The sequence below is a fragment of the Bufo bufo genome, chromosome 1 (genome assembly GCF_905171765.1).
Source record: "Bufo bufo chromosome 1, aBufBuf1.1, whole genome shotgun sequence".
NCBI classification, from domain to species: Eukaryota; Metazoa; Chordata; class Amphibia; order Anura; family Bufonidae; genus Bufo; species Bufo bufo.
In genome coordinates this window covers 171353300-171377688 of record NC_053389.1, presented here as the reverse complement: position 1 = coordinate 171377688, position 24389 = coordinate 171353300, and the positions used below count along the sequence as shown (strand labels likewise).

At 44.6% G+C, this 24389-nt stretch overlaps 1 protein-coding gene across 1 annotated transcript in view; it reads left to right on the top strand.

Moving 5' to 3' along the window:
• The window catches only part of ADAMTS8 (ADAM metallopeptidase with thrombospondin type 1 motif 8), a 43129-nt gene that overhangs the window by 3203 nt on the left and 15537 nt on the right, over positions 1–24389 (top strand). The window contains exon 2 of the mRNA XM_040432149.1: positions 19613–19852. Within this exon, the coding sequence (XP_040288083.1) occupies positions 19613–19852 (240 nt within the window). The remainder of the gene's footprint in view (positions 1–19612; positions 19853–24389) is intronic.

Genomic DNA, 24389 nt, shown 5'->3' with positions numbered 1-24389 from the left:
TTCAGGTCCGCGGCTCCGGAAAAAAATAGCAGCAACTGCGGACAAGAATAGAAATCCTCTATTAAGTGCCGGCGAAGTGGGGCGTTAGTGTTTTTCGGTCCGTAATATGTGGACTGCAAAAGACTACGGACGTCTGAATGGACCCTTAGACTGATTTATGTATTTGCACCTTTTTTCCACCAGAATTAGTCTCAAATTTGGACTAATTTCTATTGGGGAGATTTATCAAACTTGTGTAAATGAAAACTGGCTTAGTTACCCATAGCAACCAATCAGATTCTACCTTTCATTTTCCAAAGGACCTCTAAAAATGTAAGGGTGAATCTGATTGGTTGCTATACATCCATTCAATGGTGGCATAGTTTTGTTTGTCAGTGATGTATGGGGGCCTGGGATCATTTTATTAAAATGGTCGCATCGACGGGTAGATATGCGATTTTTTACAAACATACTGAGTAATTGTGTAAAGGGGCGGTTGGGACTATGCATATGGCTGCGACTTTTTATCTAATCTGCAACTATTTTGTTGTACTTTTGCACCTAATTTGTGAGCCGACCAACGAGTAGTCTAATTGCACACCATGTACCTGCGCCCTAACGAATAAGATGCATCGCCTAATTCAACACCTCACCTGCTGTGCGCCTCTTTATAAATATTATGCAAAATACTGACAGGCTAATCCACTATGTTGTCTAATCGCACTCAGGGGCTGCCTGGCGTAGGATGCAACTTTTCTGCAAAATTTGAAGTCGCAGGTCCAGGTCTGATCTCACTTAGGGCTCAAGCACACGACCCTAAGTGTTTTGCGGTCCGCAAATCGCGGATCCGCAAAACATAGATTCCGCCCGAGGGCATGCCACCATTTATTTTTGGCTCCTGCAGAAATATCCTATACTTGTCCGCAAAATGGACAAAATAGGGCATGTTCTATTTTTTTGCGGAATGGACATGCAGATATACGGACAAGATAGATTTTTGTGCGACTGTCGTGTCGCAGTCGCAGCATGTACCATGTCGCAATGCGACACTATAGGCTACTATTATAAAATATGTCACGTGACATTACTGCGACACAAATGTCGCACGACCCATGTTGCAGTGTAGTTGTACGACATTTGTCGCAGTGTAGCCCTAGTCTTAGAGTAGGAGAAAGAACAAATCGGCTCAGTCAGAGCATCCCCTTAAGGCCTCTTTCCCAAGGGCGTGTGCGCACCGTGGTCGTGCTGCGGCCCGCAAATGCACAAGCACAGTCCGTGGGGCAGCCGCAGCGGATCGCGGACCCATTCACTTGAATGGGTCCGCGCGATCCTGCCGTTCCGCAAAAAGATAGGACATGTTCTATCTTTTTACGGGACGAAACGTAGGGTTCCGTTCCGTGCTTCCGTTCCGCACCAGTCCGCATCTCCGGATTTGCGAACCTATTGAAATGAATGGGTCCGCATCCGTGATGCAGAATGCCCACGGAATGGCACCCGTGTATTGAGGATCCGCAAATGCGATCCGCAATACGGCAACGGGGCGCACATGCCCGTGGGAAAGTGGCCTAATTTTTGTGGGAATAGCTAAACTGGATTCAATAACACAGAATCCCCTATCTGTGAGAAGTGTTCGTTCTGTGTAGGTTTTAGGTGCACATGGGTAAAATCTCTAGCTGATTAAAGGTGGGGTCACACTAGCGTTAGGCATTCCGTTATGGCTTTCCGTTAACACATGGTTATAACGGAAAATAACGGAATGCTCAGACAGAATGCAAAACGGAAGCCTTTAAAAGGCAGTCCGTTTGATTTCCGTCCTAATAGAAGTCTTGTGCAGTCCTCTCGCTTGGAACTTGCTCTCCGGTTAGTTCCTCCTGCTTGCGGTTTACCCTGCTACCTCCTGTTGCTGACCCGGATTGCCTGACTACGTTCCTGTGCCGCCTGCTCTGAACCATTGCTCGTCTGACCTCGACTATGCTTCATCCTTCAATCCTGCATCGTTGCTACTGTTAATGGCTCCGCCTGCCTGGCTTTGCTTCATCCTTCTATCCTGCTACCTCCTGTTCAAGACTCCGGTGCTTCCTGTGTTCAGGCCTTGTCCCTGCCATTGGATTCCAGCAGTATTCCACTAGTATCGTGACATAATACTCAAGCCTAAAAAGAAGTCCGCCGGGACTGGGAGTTCAGAGGTTTGTATTAAGCAGCTGCAGACTGCTATGGCTAATATGCGCACCGAGATGCAGACTTAATATAACGCCTTTGAATGACAGACTTCCCACAACATCCAAATTTATGGACAAATGATTCACCAGCTATGTGGTACTGTGCAGACATTATCCGACCGGATAGTCCACTTGGAGAATCAAGTTTCTGTACCACCCGCTACAGTGCCTGCAATGACCCCAAGTTACCACCATTCAGATTTGGCAGAGACTGCAACAAATTCCGGGGGTTCCTTAATCAATGTAGGTTATACTTTGATGCAAATTCATCTCAGTTTCCTACTGATAGATCTAAAGTCCTATGTATTATTATGCTGCTGACACATAAAGCCATTGCCTGGGCTGGTCCGTTGATTGAGACTCAAGACACCCGGTTAAATCACTTAGAGGACTTTATCGATGCTATGAGTCAAACGTTTGATGATCCCAATCGAGGTGCTACAGCTGAAGCAGCATTACTAGCATTGCTCCAGGGCAGACGCCCTGTCACAGAGTATGCAATGGAGTTCAAGAGGTGGGCTGTCGACACCGATTGGAACGACGCAGCGAAAATGTCTTTTTTTAGGAAAGGACTATGCAGCGCATTAAAAGATGAACTTGCCCGTGCAGAGGCCCCTTTAGGTTTGGATCCCTTTATTAACCATTGCATTCGTACCGATACCTGACTGTCTGAATGACGACAAGAGAGATGGGCTACCTTGAATTATGATACTAAGCAGTCCCCCTCTTTCCCTGTCTCAATTTCTAAGGAACCCCAAGGAAAAATTTACAAAGAATCAGGAAGTGAGCCTATGCAAGTAGATTCCATACTAAGATGTGAAAGCGTTGATCGAAGAGAGCACAGGCTTCAGGAAAGTCTATGCTTTTACTGTGGAAAGTCTGACCACTTCCTTATCAACTGCCCTAGCCTTCCACAGAGGTTGGTGGCAGCTATTACAGATCCTGACTTTTTAGATGGAGAATTAATTGCTTCTAAAACAGAATTATCTGAGAAAGCAGTTATCCATTCCATTTCATCGGTGGCTCATCATATCATGAAAGAGAATAAAGACTCCCATTGCTTCCTTCCCATTAAGTTCCTGATTAACTCTCAGTGGATATCCACCTCTGCTATGGTAGACTCCGGGGCTAGTGGCAATTTCATAGACCTTTCTTTTGCTCAAAGGCATGGGGTTAAATTTCAGAAAAAACTTGTGGTAATGGAGACCGTAGATGGATCTCCACTGAGCTCAGGGCCAGTGGATCAAGAGATGGAACCACTTGAAATCATTATAACACCCCATCACCGTGAAGTCCTATAGTTTCTATTGATCTCTTCTCCACATTTCCCTGTCATTCTAGGCCTACCCTGGTTGCAAGCACAGAACCCTGTTATCAACTGGGAAACCAAAGAAATAAGCTTCCCAGCGGAGGATGTTTTCTCGACAGCTCAGTCTGAACAAGGTTCAGAAAATCCAGCTCAAGATAATAAGATAATAGAGTTACCCTCTGTATACAATGAATTTGCGGATGTTTGCGATAAACAAAATGCGGACAAGCTCCCCCCACACCGACCCTACAATGGTCCTATATAATTTCTTCCTGGTGCATCTATACCTTTTGGAAATATCTACACTTTGGCAGGCCCTGAACTAAAAGCCCTCAAAGACTACATAGAAGAAAATCGGGCTTAGGGGTTTATCTGCCCATCTTCCTCACCGGCGGGGTCTCCCATATTCTTTGCTAAGAAGAAGGACGGTTCTCTAAGACCTTGCATTGATTACCAATAACTTAACACAATTACAATTAAAAAAACGTTATCCTTTACCATTAATCGCCGAGCTTTTGGAGAGAGTGCAACATGCAAAAATTTTTACCAAGTTAGACCTGCTAGGCGCCTATAACTTGGTCCGTATCAGATCTGGAGATAAATGGAAAACAGCTTATAGGTCACGTTACGGACATTTCGAATATCTTGTTATGCCTTTTGGTCTTTGCAATGCCCCGGCCACTTTTCAACATCTCGTCAATGATATCTTCAGAGATCTTCTGGACAAGTTCGTAGTCATCTATTTGGGCGATATCTTGATCTTCTCTCACTCTATGGAAGAAAATCAGAGACATGTGAGACTCATTTTGGAACGTCTAAGAAAGTATCAACTTTGCATTAAGATTGAAAAATGTGAATTTCACCAGACTGAGATCCAATTCATTGGCTATATAATTTCACCTTATGGTCTACACATGGACCAAAGATTAAAGCAATAGTGGACTGGCCTACCCCCCAGGAGCATAAAAGATGTTCAACGTTTTATAGGTTTTGTAAATTTTTATAGACGCTTCATTAATTTCTCAGAAATAATTACTCCTATTACACAGTTGACTAAGAAAAAAAAATGCTTTAGTCTGGTCTCCCCAAGCACAGAAATCCTTTTGTCTCCTAAAGTCCAAGTTCACTACAGCCCCTGTATTAGTTCATCCCGACCCAGAACTCGCCTTCATTGTGGAAGTAGATGCTTCAGACTGTGCTATAGGGGCTATTCTGTCTCAGAGAACGGGAGACAAGGGTTTATTGCATCCGTGCGCTTTTTTCTCCAACGTTTATCCCCTGCTGAGAAGAATTATGATGTGGGGAATAAAGAACTGTTAGCGATTATTGCAGCTTTTAAGGAATGGAGACATCATTTTCAAGGAACCTCACAGCAAATAATAGTTCTGACTGATCACCGTAATTTGGAATTCGTTAGATCTGCCAAATGTCTATCCCCTCGCCAAGCTCGTTGGAGTCTCTTCCTCAATCAATTCAACGTCATAATCTCGTACAGGCCCGGTTCCCATAACGGCAAGGCAGATGCTTTATCTAAAATTTTTCTACGATTCCGCCCAAGACCATTGTTCCTGAGTCTAATTTTGTGGGAGTAATCCATAATAAGGACTTGCTTGAAGAAATAAAAGAGGCCTATGACACCGACTCCTTGCTGTCTCGACCACCTGATGATGTGCATTTGGTGCTTAAGAACAAGGTGTGGACCCATGGGCAGCAGCTAGCAATAAGACTAAAAATTCTAAAATGAGTCCATGATTCCAAGATCATAGGTCACAAAGGAGTGCAGAAGACACAGGAATTTTTATCCTATTTCTTTTGGTGGCCCAATTATCAACAGGATGTAAAGAAATATGTCATGTCATGTGACGTTTGTGCTAAATGCAAGACTCCACGTTCTTCACCCATGGGTTTATTACAGCCTTTGCCGGTCCCCTCTCGTCCCTGGGGTTCTATTTCCATGGACTTTATTGTAGATCTACCTACCTCTAAAGGAAAAAACACAATTTTGGTAGTAGTTGACCGGCTCACCAAGGCTGCACATTTTATTCCATGTACCGGCCTACCCTCTGCTAAAGATACTGCTGACCTTGTAGTTCAGAATGTGTTTTGTTTTCATGGAGTTCCTGATGAGGTTATCTCTGATCGTGGGGTGCAGTTTACATCAAAATTTGGGCTTAGTTTTTGCACAGCACTTGAGAGTGATATTAATCTATTAACCACCTTTCACCCACAATCTAATGGACAAACTAAACGCACAAATCAGACTCTGGAACAGTATTTTCGGTGCTATATCTGCCATTTACAAGATGATTGGGTCGATCTGCTTCCTGTCTTTCTGTGGCTGGGTTCTCTTACAATAGCTCCCAAAGGAAAGGAAAGGATCTCTGCATTACAGCAAAATTTAGAACTACTAAAAGGAACATTAGAGAGGGCTCAAAAAAAATTACAAGAAGGTGGCAGATAAATTTCGTAGACCAGCACCAATTTTTAAAGTGGGGGATAAAGTATGGCTTTCCACCAGAAATTTGAAACTTAAGGTTCCTTCACCAAAACTAGGACAGAAGTTTTTTGGGCCTTTTGAGATTATCGGGATAATTAGTCCAGTAGCTATTCTGCTCAAACTCCCACGATCTATGAAGATTCAACCTCTTTTTCATGTTTCTCTATTAAAGCCTGCCGTGCCCAACCCTTTTCTGGAACATCTCCCTCCTCCTCCCGATGCGGTGGAGATAGATGGGCAAGAACACTTTGTTGTAGACAGGGCCGGCCTTAGGTGTTCAGGCGCCCTGTGCGAGATAATCTTGTGGCGCCCCCCCCCCCCCCCCCCCCCACCGTTTCACCTAAACATACACAAAGAGGAAAACAATCTTTGTAACAAACAGTTTCCCAGACAGTGACAGTGCCACTTTAATAGTATAATCCACAAGGTCAGTTTATGTATTGTAGAAACAAGAGCAATGTTGTCAGTACACTATATTTAACCATTTTTCAACACTAAGCATGTATAGCCGCTCCCTCATTTCTTCAACTCAAGTCTTTGTTTGGCCCCCTCTAGACAATTTCAGGCACACCATATGCCGCCTTCACCCCCTTCACCAAAACCCTTGGCCACTCCTTCAATAAAACCCCTGCCCCCTTCATCAGACACTGGCCCCCCTTCAACATATACTGCCTCTATTCATCAGACCCTGTCCCCTTCATCAATCCCCAGGCTGCACCCCTTCATCAACCATTTGCACCCCTTAATCAGTCCCCTGCCCCCCTTAATCATACCCAGTGTCAACCAGAGCCAGTCCCCTGCCCCCTTAATCATACCCTGTCACCCTTACTCAGTCCCCTGCCTTTCTTAATCATACCCAGTGTCATCCATAGCCAGTCCCCTGCCCCCCTTAATCATACCCTGTCACCTTTGCCCAGTCCCCTGCCCCCCTTAATCATACCCAGTGTCTGTCACCCACCTTATCCAGTCCCCTGCCCCCTCAATTAGACCCTTCACCCCCTAATCATACTCAGTGTCACCCACATAGCCAGTCCCCTGCCGCAGGGTCTAATTAAGGGGGGCAGCCGGGCAGGGGACTACTGGATAAGGGTGACAGACACTGCGGTATGATTAAGGGGGCAGGGGACTGGAAAAGGTCTAAGGGTGACACTGGGTATGATTAAGCCGCAGGGGACTGGCTATATGGGTGACACTGGGTATGATTAGGGGGTGAAGGGTCTAATTGAGTGGGCATGGGACTGGATAAGGGGGGGTGACAGACATTGGGTATGATTAAGGGGCAGGGGACTGGTTTTGGTTGACACTGGGTATGATTAAGAATGGCAGGGGACTGGGTAAAGGTGACAGGGTATTATTAAGGGGGGCAGGGGACTGGCTCTGGGTGACACTGGGTATGATTAAGAGCCTTAATCATACCCTGTCACCTTTACCAAGTCCCCTACCCACCTTAATCATACCCAGTGTCAACCAAAGCCACTCCCCTGCCCCTTAATCATACCCAGTGTCACCCTTAGGCCTTATCCAGTCCCCTGCCCCTTAATCATACCCAGTGTCACCCTTAGGCCTTATCCAGTCCCCTGCCCCCTTAATCATGCCCAGTGACTGTCACCCTTATCCAGTAGTCCTGCCCGGCTGCCCCCCTTAATTAGACCCTGCCCCCATTTAATGAAAGTCTTTCAAGATATTTGGTTTAAAAAAAAAAACACAATAAGAACAGCCAGGTAGGTACTCACTGACACTGTCTGTCTTCTGCGACTGCTCCCTCCCACCTGTCTGCAGAGGCGCACCGCCGGTCCGGCCACAGTCACACATTGAGCGGCGGATCATTCCGCGGCTAGTCTCTGTGAAGGCGCAGGCTGCAGCACTTGGACGCTGCGCCTGCGCCCCTAAGCTACTCCTCCACGCTCCAGAACCAGCGGCTCAGCCTCAGCTCGCCACTCACCAGGCCCAGGCTCACCTAGTCTCCTCACCGCTAACACAATCTCGGGTCGGGCCGGCTGGCTGCTGTAGCCTGTGTAAGAGAGAGTAGAGAGTGACCAACTGCGAGCTGTGTCGGCCGCCGGGCGCCCCTGTTGCCATGGCGCCCTGTGCGGCCGCACAGCTCGCACACCCCAAAGGCCGGCCCTGGTTGTAGAGAAAATCTCGGACTCTAGAATTTTCAGGAACCACCTACAATACCTCATTAAGTGGCAGGGTTATGGGTCTGAAGATAATTCTTAGGAACCTGTGAGTAACAATAATGCTCCTTCGACTGATCAAACTGTTTCATCAAAGACATCCTGGGAGATCGAGTTAGGTCTCGTCCAGAGGCCGCTGTTGAGGTGGGAGTAATGTCAGGAATCATCCTGCTATGTCTGTTTAGTTCAGATTGTCTTGCCCTCAAGTTTTCCCTTAGTTAAGATGGTGGATTGTGTCTCAGCTGGGTGTCATCTTACTTCCTGTTTCACATTTAAACCTCTCAAGCCTAGTACTAATTGCTTGAGTATTGTGTTTGAGCTCCTGCTTGTGCAGTCCTCTTGCTTGGATCTTGCTCTCCGGTTTGTTCCTCCTCCTTGCGATTTACCCTGCTACCTCCTGTTGCCGACTCGGATTGCCTGACTACATTCCTGTGCCGCCTGCCCTGACCCATTGCTCGTCTGACCTTGGCTCTGCTTCATCCTTCAATCCTGCATCGTTGCTACTGGTAACGGCTTCGCCTGCCTGGCTCTGCTTCATCCTTCTATCCTGCTACCTCCTGTTCAAGACTCTGCTGCTTCTTGTGTTCATGCCTTGTCCCTGCCATTGGATTCCAGTAGTATTCCACTAGTAACGTGACACAAATCTGCTTGAGAAGAGTCAGAGTTATTCATAATCTCCTGCTCTCTCACCCATCTGCTAAGGATTGGCAGTTCTCTTCTAGGGAGAAAACTAGGTAGAAGACTAATCCAAACTGAATGTCAGAATGGGAAAGAAAGGTGATTTAAGCATGGCATGGTTGTTGGTGCCAGACGGGCCAGTCTGAGTATTTCACAATCTGCTCAGTTACTGGGATTTTCACCCACAACCATTTCTAGGGTTTACAAAGAATGGTGTGAAAAGGGAAAAACATCTAGTATGCGGCAGTCCTGTGGGCAAAAATGCTTTGTGGATGCTAGAGGTCAGAGGAGAATGGGCCGACTGATTCAAGCTGATAGAAGAGCAATGTTGACTGAAATAACCACTCGTTAAAACCGAGGTATGCAGCAAAGCATTTGTGAAGCCACAACACGCACAACCTTGAGGCGGATGGGCTACAACAGCAGAAGACCCCACCGGGTACCACTCATCTCCACTACAAATAGGAAAAAGAGGCTACAATTTGCACGAGCTCACCAAAATTGGACTGTTGAAGACTGGAAAAATGTTGCCTGGTCTGATGAGTCTCGATTTCTGTTGAGACATTCAAATGGTAGAGTCCGAATTTGGCGTAAACAGAATGAGAACATGTATCCATCCTCTGATGGCTACTTCCAGCAGGATAATGCACCATGTCACAAAGCTCGAATCATTTCAAATTGGTTTCTTGAACATGACAATGAGTTCACTGTGCTAAAATGGCCCCCACAGTCACCGGATCTCAACCCAATAGAGCATCTTTGGGATGTGGTGGAACGGGAGCTTCGTGCCCTGGATGTGCATCCCTCAAATCTCCAACTGCAAGATGCTATCCTATCAATATGGGCCAACATTTCTAAAGAATGCTATCAGCACCTTGTTGAATCAATGCCACGTAGAATTAAGGCAGTTCTAAAGGCAAAAGGGGGTCCAACACCGTATTAGTATGGTGTTCCTAATAATTCTTTAGGTGAGTGTATAATGAATTTTCTTTTAATGAAAGCAGAAAACCCTTTTAACAACGGAATGGAAATTGTTCAGTGATAGATGTAATAGGGGATACTTACTAAAATCGCTACACTAGTTTTTGTAGTAAAAAAAAGTCATAACACTCCTTTTTGCAACTTTTTAAACATCCATGCAACGATAGTTTGTTTCACAAACCAGGGGCGTTGCTAGGGTCTCAAAAGTCGACAAATATTCCTCCGTTTACTGTCCTCAGAAATTATAATTCCTCAGCCCCTCCACTATACAGTCCCATGTAAATAACATTATTTCCCTCCTCCGCCATAGAGTCCCATGTAAATACCATCCCTCTCTATCTACAGCCCCGTCAAAATACAGTCCCATGTAAATAACATCACACCATGTCTCCTGCCCCCTCCAATATACAGTCCCACATAAATAACATTACCCCCTCCCTAGCCGCCTTCAACATACAGTCCCATGTAAATAACATCACCCCCTCAATATTCAGTCCCATGTAAATAAAATCGCCCCCTCACCAGCCACCTTCAACATGCATACCAAAGTAAATAGCATTACCCCTCAACATTCAGTCCTATGTAAACAACATCACAACCTCCCACAGCCGCCTTCAACATATAGTCCCATGTAAATACCATCACCCTGCCCCAGCCACCTCCAACACACTGTCCCATGTAAATAACATCCCTCCCTTGAGCCCTAACATACACTCCCAGCATTGTTCTGCCTCTCCCTTCACTTACCTCTCCTCATGTAGCAGACCTCACCACAGCTTCTTCCAATGACTTCTCTTCATTGCTGAGCCGTCCTCTCCTGCACTGGTCACATGATGGTGACATCTTCGCAGGTCCTTTTCAGCTACTGCATTTAGAACTGATCACATGGACTGTGATGTCATCACAGGTCCTTCAGCTCTTGCAGGGCATTAGATTCAATTGTATTGCCGTCCTGAGGATGGCAATACAGTTATATCTAACAGGCAGGCAGGACATTCCGGGGCCTGGGACAAAACATCAGGGGCCCATGCCCCAAATGCTTTAACTTAACGACGCCCCTGTGTCACCGCCAGTTCTGTGAGAAGATCTGGCAGACGTTCTTCTCTACCTCTTGTATGATGTTCTTTGTTTTGGTTTCACTTTTTCATCTCCTTTCCTTCTGCCAGGTGTCACTTATTTCACTAATCGTCTTCCTTTATAATCCCTCCCATACTGCCTCACTTTGCGGTTTATACTACTTCCTGGATGAGGTGTTCACTGCTGGAGGCTGCTTCTGCTGTTTGTTCAGATAAGTCTTTTACTTTATTGTGTTTCCTTGCTGGCTTGATTCTAGGTGACCCTGACTCCGTCCGTATTAAGTGCAGGGAGCTGGTGGTCGTGTCCCCTCACTGTTATAGGGTTTTCAGGTGTCACACAGGATTAGGTACGCGGGCATGCAATCGTCTACCATACAGACCCTTGCATGTGCATAGCAGTCAGGGAGAGCTCTTAGGGTTTTATAGGGCTCACCTATAAGCTCCTTAGTTTGGGATCAAGCCAGTCGCTTGTTTATTTATATGTTCCAGCTATCTGCTAACTTCAACCGTGACACCCTGGCACAAGTGTTTTTACGCTGTCGTCATCACTTGCGAGTGGCAGAGGCCAGGACATTGGCCCCGCCTGTTTTTAGGGTAAAATTAGACTGGTGTATTTCATTCATGTGTCTTTCTTTTGCCAAGTATTTATTAAAAGTTGCACAGCCGTTGATGATTTAGACTAGGTGTATTTTTATTAGTCTGACATCTGGTGGTTGTTTTTCAGTTAGATAGGTTCATATTCACTAAGGGGTTAATTTACTATCAGATATATGCCAGTTTTCTGCCATATATCTAGCGCAGATTGCGGCGCAAAGGTTATTTGCGCTTTAATATGCGATTTTTCCAGCTCACACCAGGTCTAAAAAAAGGGGTGGGGCGGGGCGGGGAAGGGGACAGGCCAGCAGGCCCTTCTCATTTATCATTTTCTTCCCCTATTTCTGACAAATTCAAATGCAAAAAAGGCACACCTACAGTCGTGGCCAAAAGTTTTGAGAATGACAAAAATATTAGTTTTCACAAAGTTTGCTGCTAAACTGCTTTTAGAGCTTTGTTTCAGTTGTTTCTGTGATGTAGTGAAATATAATTACACGCACTTCATACGTTTCAAAGGCTTTTATCGACAATTACATGACATTTATGCAAAGAGTCAGTATTTGCAGTGTTGGCCCTTCTTTTTCAGGACCTCTGCAATTCGACTGGGCATGCTCTCAATCAACTTCTGGGCCAATTCCTGACTGATAGCAACCCATTCTTTCATAATCACTTCTTGGAGTTTGTCAGAATTAGTGGGTTTTTGTTTGTCCACCCGCTTCTTGAGGATTGACCACAAGTTCTCAATGGGATTAAGAGCTGGGGAGTTTCCAGGCCATGGACCCAAAATATCAACGTTTTGGTCCCCGAGCCACTTAGTTATCACTTTTGCCTTATGGCACGGTGCTCCATCGTGCTGGAAAATGCATTGTTCACCAAACTGTTGTTGGATTGTTGGAAGAAGTTGCTGTTGGAGGGTGTTTTGGTACTATTCTTTATTCATGTCTGTGTTTTTGGGCAAAATTGTGAGTGAGCCCACTCCCTTGGATGAGAAGCAACCCCACACATGAATGGTCTCAGGATGCTTTACTGTTGGCATGACACAGGACTGATTGTAGCGCTCACCTTTTCTTCTCCGGACAAGCCTTTTTCCAGATGCCCCAAGCAATCGGAAAGAGGCTTCATCGGAGAATATGACTTTGCCCCAGTCCTCATTAGTCCATTCACCATACTTTCTGCAGAAGATCAATCTGTCCCTGATGTTTTTTTTGGAGAGAAGTGGCTTCTTTGCTGCCCTTCTTGACACCAGGCCATCTTCCAAAAGTCTTCGCCTCACTGTGCGTGCAGATGCGCTCACACTTGCCTGCTGCCATTCCTGAGCAAGCTCTGCACTGGTGGCACTCCGATCCCGCAGCTGAATCCTCTTTAGGAGACGATGCTGGCACTTGCTGGACTTTCTTGGATGCCCTGAAGCCTTCTTAACAAGAATTGAACCTCTTTCCTTGAAGTTCTTGATGATCCTATACATTGTTGATTGAGGTGCAATCTTAGTAGCCACAATATCCTTGCCTGTGAAGCCATTTTTATACAACGCAATGATGGCTGCACGCGTTTCTTTGCAGGTCACCATGGTTAACAATGGAAGAACAATGATTTCAAGCATCACCCTCCTTTTAACATGTCAAGTCTGCCATTTTAACCCAATCAGCCTGACATAATGATCTCCAGCCTTGTGCTCGTCAACATTCTCACCTGAGTTAACAAGACAATTACTGAAATGATCTCAGCAGGTCCTTTAATGACAGCAATGAAATGCAGTGGAAAGTTTTTTTTGGGATTAAGTTAATTTTCATGGCAAAGAAGGACTATGCAATTCATCTGATCACTCTTCATAACATTCTGGAGTATATGCAAATTGCTATTATAAAAACTTAGGCAGCAACTTTTCCAATTTCCAATATTTATGTAATTCTCAAAACTTTTGGCCACGACTGTACATAAATAGGTTTGAAAAAAGTCACAAAAGTTAGAAAACTTCAGAATTAGTCAAAAAAATCTAAATAGCCTCCAAAACAGGCGCAATTTCAGTAGTAAAGGTTACTACTAAAGGATAATTTTTTAGACTAAAAACAGGCGCAAACACTTTAGCAAATGTGCCCCCAGGCATACGAACTGCCGGAGAGGCACCTAATTTATGATGAGGCCTTAGCCTTGTCATAAATCAGATGCATCCACTGGCAGTGCAGGAGCTATCAAAGACCGGCGTAAAAAGCTGACTGGGAAAGGAGATAAAAGGGGAGATTTATCAAAACTGGTGTAAAGGAAAGCTGGTTTAGTTGGCCCTAGCAACCAATCAGATTCCACCTTTCATTTTCCAAAGGAGCTCTGAAAAATGAAAGGTGAAATCTGATTGGTTGCTATCGGCAACTAAGCTAGTTTTCCTTTTCACCAGTTTTGATAAATTTCCCCCAAGGGGTGTCCGCTGCTCTGCTCCAGACACCTGTTACGTATTGCAGTGTTTCTGAAATTGCTCCCTGCATCTGTAATTCCCCTTGGGCAGACCGGCTTATGGTGCTTTACTTCATGTGGTCAGAGCTCATACTGTGCGGTCGCTGATGTATCACATCTGGCAGTTAGGAAGGAAATAACACTTCCCCTCACAACGGACGCTGCTCTATCATGACAGCGCTAGCTGAGCGGGGTAGAAGTGTGTAGTGTAAAAATGATTGCCAGAAGCAACAATACACTTAATAAATACACAAAAAAATTGGACACCATGGTCTTCATCGAGGTACTTCTCATTATTAGGGCTCATGCACATGACCGTTGTTGTTTTGCGGTCTGTTTTTCACGGATCTGTTGTTCTGTATCTGACGTTTTTTTTTTCTCTCCCGTTATTCCACAAAACATATCCGTATGGTTTCCATAGGCGATCCGTTTTTTGCGGATCGGAAACGGAAACAGTAACTTATTAATCACCAAACGCATGAGCAATATGGGCTGGGTATAGCATTTCTACAGTATGGATCCCCAAAATATGGATGAAATATGGATGACATACGGATGTGTTCCATGTGCGTTCCGTATTTTTTGCGGACCCCTTAACTTGAATGGGGCCTCGGACCGTGATTTGCGGACAATAATAGGACATGCACTACTTTTTTGCGGAACGGAAATACGGAAATGGAATGCACACGGAGTACCTTCTGTTGTTTTTGCGGACCCACTGAAGTAAATGGTTCTGCATACTGTCCGCAAAAAAAAGGAACGGAAAAGGAAAGAAAATACGTTTGTGTGCATGACCCCTTAGACAGCTAAATTAGGTTGTGATGCACATTTTTTCCGTGCTACATGCACATGACCGTATGTGTTTTGCAGTCCGCAAAAAAAAAACGGATGACATCCGTATGCCATCCTTTTTTTTTTCTGCAGATCCATTGTAACAATGCCTAAAACGGACAAGAATAGGACAGGTTCTATTTTTTTTGTGGGACTACGGAACGGACATATTGATGCGGAAAGCACACGGTGTTCTGTCCGCATTTTTTGCGGACCCATTGAAATGAATGGGTTCGCATCCTATCCGCAAAAAAAACGGAACAGACACAGAAACAAACAACGTTCGTGTAGCCTCGGGGACCTAAATAGGTTTTCTAAGTTCTCTCTAGTTACCCATCTTTTTGTTGATTTCATCTCTGTCCTCATATATCAGTTTATTTTTTCTTCTACACTTTACATGCAGTACACAATACTTTTTGGCCACACGAAGCGGGCTCCAAGCACCAACTAGAAGGTGGCTTCATTAAAGCACAATAAAGAATAGGATGATGCTTTACACAAAATAATGTTATCAGAATAATTGTATTATATTGGAACGTATATTCTCCTTTGATTACCTGATTATAATGGTATTCTGCTTGACACTGTAACAAATCAAACTGTAATGGACTTTCTTTAACCGTTTGAAATGAAAAACTCAATAAACACTATTGCAACAGAAGTGTGTAGTGTAGAGTCATGCTTTTTATATGAATTTTACTTGGAAAACAATAATCAAATGTGACATTAGAGAGATGAAGGAAATATTCGGGTGGTGATGCTTATACACATTACAGCTGTGGTCATAGTAAGGGCTCATGCACACAACCTGCAAACTGCAAAACACGGATTCTGGCGGTGTGCATTGTGCATTTTGCAGTATGGAACGTCCTTTCATCTACAGAACAGTCCTATCCTTGTCTGTAAAACAGACAAGTATAGTACATGTTCTATTTTTGTGTGGGTTCCACAGAGCAGACATACGGACGCGGACAGAACACGGTGTGTGTTCCTGTCCTTATCCGCTCAAAAAACGGCGTTGTGGTTTTTATGGCATTTGGGGGTTATTATAACTACTGGGGGCATTAGGGGGGCAATATCTTTATTAGGGGCCATTATAACTACTGGGGGCACAAAGGGGTGCATTAGTTATACTGGGGGCACTATAGGGGGCATTAGTTATACTGAGGGCACTGCAGGGGTTAACTAAAAATCCAATGAAATGCATTAGTTTTTAATGTAACGGATACACAGCCAGAAAATGGATCCACACACTGATGCAAAATGGCCTTGAAAAATCAACAGCGCTTCCGTTTTTAATGGCCGTTTTTTTTTCTTCATGTGGATGCAGACGACTGGCCGGGACCGTGCTGTGGACCTCAAATTGTGGTCCACAATGCACGGGCACTGACCCTGGGGCCGCCGCATACGGATCGAGGACCCGTTCACTTGAATGGGGTCCGCCATCCGCATCCGACTGTCCGCACCGCAAAAAAGTAGTGCATTCCGATCCGTGCCTCCATTCCGCAGCGCATCTCTCGAATTGCAGACCCATTCAAGTGAATGGGTCCGCATCTGTGATGCGGGGAGCGCATGGGTGGTGCCAGTGTATTGCGGACCCACTGATTGTGGGCCGTGTGCATGAGCCCTTATAGTGTTATCACTGAAGGGACAAAGTACTTGGTGGATATATTTATTGCCCCGTATCCTCGGTGACTGATTTCCCTAGTCAGGCGTATTAAAATTATAGCACCATGTAGCCATTTAAAGGGAATAAAAAAGATTTGTCATCACAGATCACTCCAGAAAATTGGCTTCCAAAAGTTTCCTTTAATCCCATAACAAAGCTTCCAGTGAACTGCTTGGTCTTCCTTTATGGCGTCCCACCCCCTACCTGTGCGTCTATAGTTTCAGAGTCAGGCAGTTCCCAGACACAGTGGGCCGACCACCCCAGAAGGCTCCTTTATGACCAAAGTAGTCCTCCCTCCCTCTTTCTATTGCAGCTCTGTGGGAAATGTTATAGCAAGGCTAGTGGGTGGCAAGGTAGGTCAAAGCTCTTGGCTTCTGTCCTGGCACTTAACTCTATCACTGCTGGGCAAATATGGAAAGACTAGCCTGGCAGTGATCAGCTTTACAGAGGAAACATGACAGCTCCATTTACTGGGTACATCAATGTTAGGGCTCGTTCACACAAACGTAAGGGTTCCAGGCCTGTGCTGCGGACTGCAAAGAGCGGTCCGCAATGCATGGGCGCTGACTGTGTGCACTCCGTGCTGCACATGCGGGCCCATTGACCTGAATGGATCCACCTTCCACAAGATAGGGCAAGTCTAATCTTTTGCAGTGCTGAGGCACAGAGCCTCAAGTCCACAGAAGCGCTTTGTAGTGTTTCCGTGGGTTTCCGATCCATGCCTCTGCTCCACAAAAGATAGGACATGTCCCATCTTTGGCCGTATCTTGAGGATCACGGAGCCATTCAAGTCAATGGGTTTGCAGTCTGCAATACGGGCACAGAGCCATTATGTTCGTGTGTATGAGCCCTTAGGGAGAGTTTACATCACCGTTATTTTTCTGTTCTCCTGATCCGTCAGAATAGTCAAATAAAGAACAAAAAAATTGATCCTGTAAAAAGAAGGATCGTGTGTATCAGTTATAAACATTTGTCTGAGATCCATTTTTTGACAAAAAAGGTAATGCATGCAGAACTTTTTTTTTTTCCATTAAAAAAAAATGGATTTTAGACATAAATGGCTCCAATGGATGCCAAATGAGTATAACTGATGCACAGGAACCGTTTTTGGCTTTATTTTTCTGTTTTTATAGATCAGAAGAACAGAAAATAACAGTGATGTGATCTCTCCCTTACCTGTTCTCTGTAGAGGGGGTGCATAGTAGGACTAAATTCTTCTCTTTCTCCAGAAAGTGCCCATTGAACACTATTGCAGCAGCCCACTGCCAGCGTCTGGGTTTCTACAAAATATGTCCCTCTTATAGAGCAAGTAAACGTGACGCCAGTTGCAGCTAAGCAACGAGGACATGGAGTCCCCTTTGTAGATGGTAGTGTTGGTACCTGGGGTAGGATTGCCAGAGTGGTGTAGAGTGGCCTACAATGTCTCTGTAGATGTTGTATGCACGTGTCACGGTGCTTCTACCTGGATATCCCTAGATCCCAGACGTGGTGTAGTCCGAAGCAAGTGCAAAAGGGATGAATAACTTGGATAATGAAGGAATAATTGAGTCTAGACTTGTAATAACGTAGAACACAGCTTTGCTTGGCATAAACCGGTAATCCAAACAGTTTCCAAACGGTATCTTGGTCATCAGCAGGTATTGGCTTAACTTTGGCAGGCAAACACTTCTGCAACATTCTCAGCACTGCTATGCGGTAGCTCTGTCTCAGCTATGCTATGTTAGCTGGTTTAAATAGGAACTTCTCCTCTTCTGCTGGAACTTAGTTTTGCTGTAGTCTCTTTATCTTTAGTCCTAGGAACTTCTTGTCCTGGCTTTGAGTACCTCAAGCTCTAGCTTCAGCTTGGATGAAGGCAGTGCAAGCCCTGGAGGGGACAAGCAACCGTGTAGGCTTTAGAGGCAGGGCCCCTGGGCACAGCAGAGAAGACAGAGCTCTGCTGGCCAACACACAACCTCTCCCTGAGGAGGGTAGGCTAGACTACTCACTAACACTAAAACTCCTCCCTCTTTAAAGTGGGCTGGAATGGAACCAGAAGGTTCCTCTCCATCGAAACTAACTCTCTGCCAATGTTTCTGCCACCTGCTGGTGAACCAGGCACATTACATGTTAACATTGTTTTACAAGGAAATACATATACACATTGCAGGAAATGACAGTAAATATATATGAAATGACACTTGCTGCACCAACCAAGATAGTGGGGGTATAAAAGAGGTAGTAATGCCACTCTGGGGTATTACATTATCATCATCCGTCTGTATATTCATATTATTTATGGTGTGCTTCTATACTGTGCAGATTTTGGAGCAAATGTTAAAGTGCTGAAGAACTGTGTGCGCCATTTCATAAACTCTTTTAGCGGCTATGTGTTAAGGTGAATGCTGACTTCATATATTGCACTGACAATCTATGTCCTGTAGGACACGCCAAGCTCTCCTAGGACCGCTATAATGTGTAATAGGATCCTATACAATATATTGGTATCTAAACCTGGGTTGGGATTAACGTTTTTCGTGAGCAATGCACTTTGTCAGTACAAGTCAATAAAGTTTGATTTCGGTGATGCACGTATGACTGATTCAGTGTACACGTGACACATGGTTTGTAGGTTATTATTGTGAACCCCTTTATAACGCGTCAGGTACTTTGTAGGTTTAGGTCGGAACCGAAATCATCTTGTCTATAAGTATATGTTATTAATATAGCACTCTCCCACTCCTGTTGACTGACTTTTGATTACAGTAAAATTTAATTACCATTTTACATCTTATTGTGCATGAATTTTATTGTTGTGTCCGATATAAGAATAAAAGTTGTAGTTGATCTCCTTTGTTTAGTCCAGTGGACTCCTATAGTTATCTGCAGCACTATATTCTGGGGGATATAGCAGGCAGACACCGAACCAGAAAGGGTTCGTTGGAGTTTAGAAGTCAGTAAAATTATAATTGCAGCTCTGAACGTGAGTGGAGCATCAGAACTGATCTAACTCCAGTTTAATCCAAGATAATTAGAGCAACCAATATATAGAGATTCTAGGTATTGGTACAAATGAAATGATGTGCATCTACTTCCATCGCACACAAGATGCATGCAATGGTGGCATCTTCCTGCTGTATTATTACTTCTGTTTCACTAACAATCTCCTGTCCCGTTCCAGCTTCATCTCTTGACTCTGATGTCTGTGGCTGCTCGGATCTACAAGCACCCCAGCTTGAAGAACTTTGTCAACCTGGTAGTGGTGAAGGTGTTGATAGCTCAAGATGAGGACTTGGGTCCTGAGGTCTCAGACAATGGAGGCCTCATCCTACGCAACTTCTGCAAGTGGCAGCAAAGTTACAACCCGGCCAGTGACCGTCACCCGGATCACTATGACACAGCGATCCTCATCACCCGACAGGTCTGTGACCCCTTGAAATGACACTTCCTAATGTCTGAGCATCTAGAGTACGACACCTCTTCCCATAAATATCTCTCGCAGCTATTCCTGGCTTCTCTAGTTACAACCTTTGTACAGCCACAAGGGGAAACGGTGTCTCATAGACTGAATATTTCCTGTAGGCAGCATGCATGCAGATGGAGTGACAACCAAATCAAAAGTCCAGCCCTGAAGGATCACATATTCCCAGGGTTCTTCAGCTGTGGTACGTGTACCCAAAGGGTACAGTCTATGGCCCACATTTTATGCCAGGTTCGATGTAAAAAAATAAATAAGTGAATGACATGCAGCATTTTAGTGGTGAAATGCACCAAATGTATAATTGCTTGTCAAATTTGAAAATCAGAGTAGTCTGCCCAAGAGACGTAGTTTATTCCAGATTCATTATGGAATGGTAGGGAATGGCCCAAATTTTGCTTTATAATTAAAGGGAACCCGTCACCTCCTAAATGCATGTAAACCTGCCAGCAGTACCTCAGGGTAGCCTGTAGTGTGATACTAATCAGACTTTTCATCCTGCAGTCAGATGCTGCCTAAGGTCAGAAAACGATCTTTTATCCTCCGTCCGTGCTAATTTGCCGGTCAGCTTGAAGTCAAGGGGGCAGCGGCCTCCTTGCTTCAAGTCAAGGTAACCATACCTCCTCTTGCCCTTGAGTGACAGCCCGCAATTCGGCTTTGCTTTCCGAAGTCTCGCGCATGCGCGGTGCCCTCTATTTTACAACAGAGGGCACCGCGCATGCGCGAGACTTCGGAAAAACGAAGCAGAATTGAGGTACTGCTGGCGGGTTTAAATGCATTTAGGAGGTGACAGGTTCCCTTTAAGGCTACTTTCACACTTGCGTTTCTATTTTCCGGTATTGAGATCCGTCATAGGATCTCAATACCGGAGAAAAACGCTTCCATTTTGTCCCCATTCATTGTCAATGGGGACAAAACGTAACTGAACAGAACGGAGTGCTCCAAAATGCATTCCATTCCGTTTGGTTGCGTTCCGATACTACAGAGCAAACTGCAGCATGCTACTGTTTTCTTTTCGTCATGGGATGCTGAGCAAAACAGATCTGGCATGGACCACAATGCAAGTCAATGGGGACGGATCCGTTTTCTCAGACACAATAGAAAACAGATCCGTCCCCCTTTGACTTTCAATGGAGTTAATGACGGATCAGTTTTGGCAATGTTAAAGATAATACAACCGGATCCGTTCATAACAGGTGCAGATGGTTGTATTATCAGTAACGGAAGCGGTTTTGCTGATCCCCGCCAGATCAGGCAAAAACACAAGTGTGAAAGTAGTCTTACTTGCTTTACTGATTCTTAGAGCTCATGCACACGAATGTATTTTCTTTCCGTGTCCATTCCGTTTTTTTTGCGGACTGTATGCGGAACCATTCACTTCAATGGGTCCGCCAAAAAAATGGAAGTTACTCCGTGTGCATTCCGTTGACATATGTCTGTATTTCCATTCTGCAAAAAAATAGAACATGTCCTATTATTGTCCAAATTATGGACAAGGATACTACTGTTCTGTTAAGGGCCAGCTGTTCCGTTCCGCAAAATACGGAATGCACACGGACGTCATCTGTATTTTTTGGGGATCCGTTTGGTGCGGACCGCAAAATACATATGGTCGTGTGCATGAGGCCTAAGTTACATTACGTATACTGCTCCAGTCACCTCCATAGCAGCTTTGCTTTCAAGTTTCAGAACTTCCTATTTCAATGCTGTACACAGGTTATGGCGCACTGTAGGGTGGCCTGGCGGACAAATATACTTCAACTCTTGCAAAGCAAAACAAATAGAGTGCAATATGAGGATTTACACATTTTATTAGTATTATATGGAGGCAGTGGGGGTCGTTTATCAAAGACTGGTGTTTTACGCCGTTCTTAGATATCCCCTGAACTGCTGAAGGATGCGCTTAATTTATGATGAGGTGCAGGCATAGTCATAAATTAGGTATATCCTCTTGCAGAAAAGATGTTATCCAGCAACTGCAGGAATAAATAAAATCATGTAAGAGTTATTTATAGAAAAAAAATTAAAAACATGGTGTGCACATCAAGATAAGGCATCTTGCACACAAACGTTTTTTTTCCTGTTTCCGTTCCGTTTTCGCGGATTCCGTTTGTGGTCCGTATGCGGAACCATTCATTTCAATGGTTCCGCAAAAAAAACTAAATGTACTCCATATGCATTCCGTTTACGTATTTCTGTTCCGCTGAAAGATAGAACTTATCCTATTATTGCCCGCAAATAACGATCCATGGCTCCATTCAAGTCAATAGGTCTACAAAAAAACTGAATGCATCCATATTTCTTCCGTATCCATTCCGTTTTTGCGGAACCATCTATTGAAAATTTTATTCCCAGCCCAATTTCTTTTATGTACCTACTGTTTAAACATTATTGTATGCTTCCGTTTCCGTTTGCGAGCCGCAAAAATCGGATCACAAACGGAAACCAAACGGAACGGCAAAACGGAACGGAAGCAGAAACACTACTGAAACAAAAAAACAGAAAAACGGATCCATGAAAAAACGGAACGCAAAAATACAGAAAAAGCCATGCGGTCGTGTGCAAGAGGTCTAACGCTGATGGGTTTCAGACTTACTTCAGTCCTTAGGCTCCATTCACACATCCGTGGTGTGTTGCGGACCCGCAAATTGCGGATCCGCAACACACCCGCCCAGCACCCCTATAGAAATGCCTATTCTTGTCCGCAAGCTGCGGACAAGAATAGGACATGTTCTATCTTTTGCGGAGCTGCGGACCTGAAGATCGGGGCCGTGCTTCGCAAATGCGGATGCTGGCAGCACACTGTGTGCTGTCCGCATCCATTCCGTCCCCATAGAAAATGAATGGGTCTGCACCCGTTCCGCAAAATTGCGGAACGAATGCGGACAAATTTGCGGAGGTGTGAATGGAGCCTTAGTCGTAGCATAAATGTGATGGCGAATGCCTACAAATAAATAGACACTGAGGGACATTTATTATATGCCGTTGCTATGTCTTAATGAAGTCATAAGTTATGGCGCACTCCATATTTGCACCAAAATTTGCAACTTTTTAGGCTTCTTGACACGTTTCCGAAGTGCAGAGAAAATGGGGATTAATGGGAAGGGTGGGACTTCACGCCACCTGCCACATTTACTATAACTTTTGCCAGAAAGTAGCGGAAGACTTCAGTTTCTGGCGCACAGCAGGACAAAGATGCACTTGATTTGTTAAGAGGCTTCTGCCTCTTAATAAATTAGAGGCATCTCATGCCAGCTCAGGGAGATCAAGACTGGTATACGGATACGCCAGTCTTGATATCTTCCCCTTTGAACACAATTTAAAAAAATCACTCCAAACATGGCTCCACCTCCACAGGGCCACCCACTTAATCAAGTGCTAGATTAATATCGCCGGGTTTCATAGCAAATAACATAACGTTCAAGGAGTAAACAAGAAAGTATAAACAGGAGACATTGGCATGATCATCATATAATTGATAACAGTTCAGCAAGTCTGATCTTTGATTAATACCATAAGTTGAAGATCCAAAATGCCTCGCGTGCGAGAAGCAATTTCCTCCAATCACTTCCTCACTGGGGTTTGTTAACTCTCTCAATAGCAATCACTTTTATATTACTCTGGTGTTTGTCCCTCAATGGCTGTGAGGCTCCAGAAAGATTGCCAGTAGAATCTGCAGAGTCTGAACAGACCCCTGTAATATGTTCACTAAGGCTACTTTCACACTAGCGTTGATTGAATCCAGCGTGCAATTCCGTTGCCGGAACTGCCCGCCGGATCCGGAAAAACGTGGGAAAACTGATTACATTTGAATCCTGATCAGGATTTTGATCACAATGAAAAAATGCATTGGAAAAAACGGATCCGCCATTTATGGACATTAACTTTTTTTTCCCACTTCTTTTATGTTTAACATGCAAAAGCCGGATCTGGTTTGACGGAACACACGGCGCCGGATCCGGCATTAATGCAAGTCAATGGGAAAAAGTCCGGATCCGGCGTTCAGTCAAAGTGTTCCGGATTTTTGGCCGGAGGTAAAAATACAACATGCTACGGTTTTCTGAAAAGCCTGATCAGTCAAAAAGACTGAACTGAAGACATCCTGATGCATCCTGAACGGATTGCTCTCCATTCAGAATGCATGGGGATAAAACTGATCAGTTCTTTTCCGGATTTGAGCCGCTAGGACGGAACTCAGCGCCGGAAAAGAAAAACACTAGTGTGAAAGTACCCTAATGCGTCTCTTTAGAGAATGGGAAGTGCAGCCTGTATAATGTAGGCTGCACTCCACATAAACAATCAGATATATGACATATGTGTTGTTAGTATTATATGGAGACAATGGGGGTCATTTACCAAAGACCAACGTTTTACACCAGTCTTTGATATCCCCTGCGCCACTGGAGGATGCACTTAATATATGACAAGACGCAAGAAAAGAGGGTATCCAGCAACCGCTTGAATAAATAAAATCATGAAG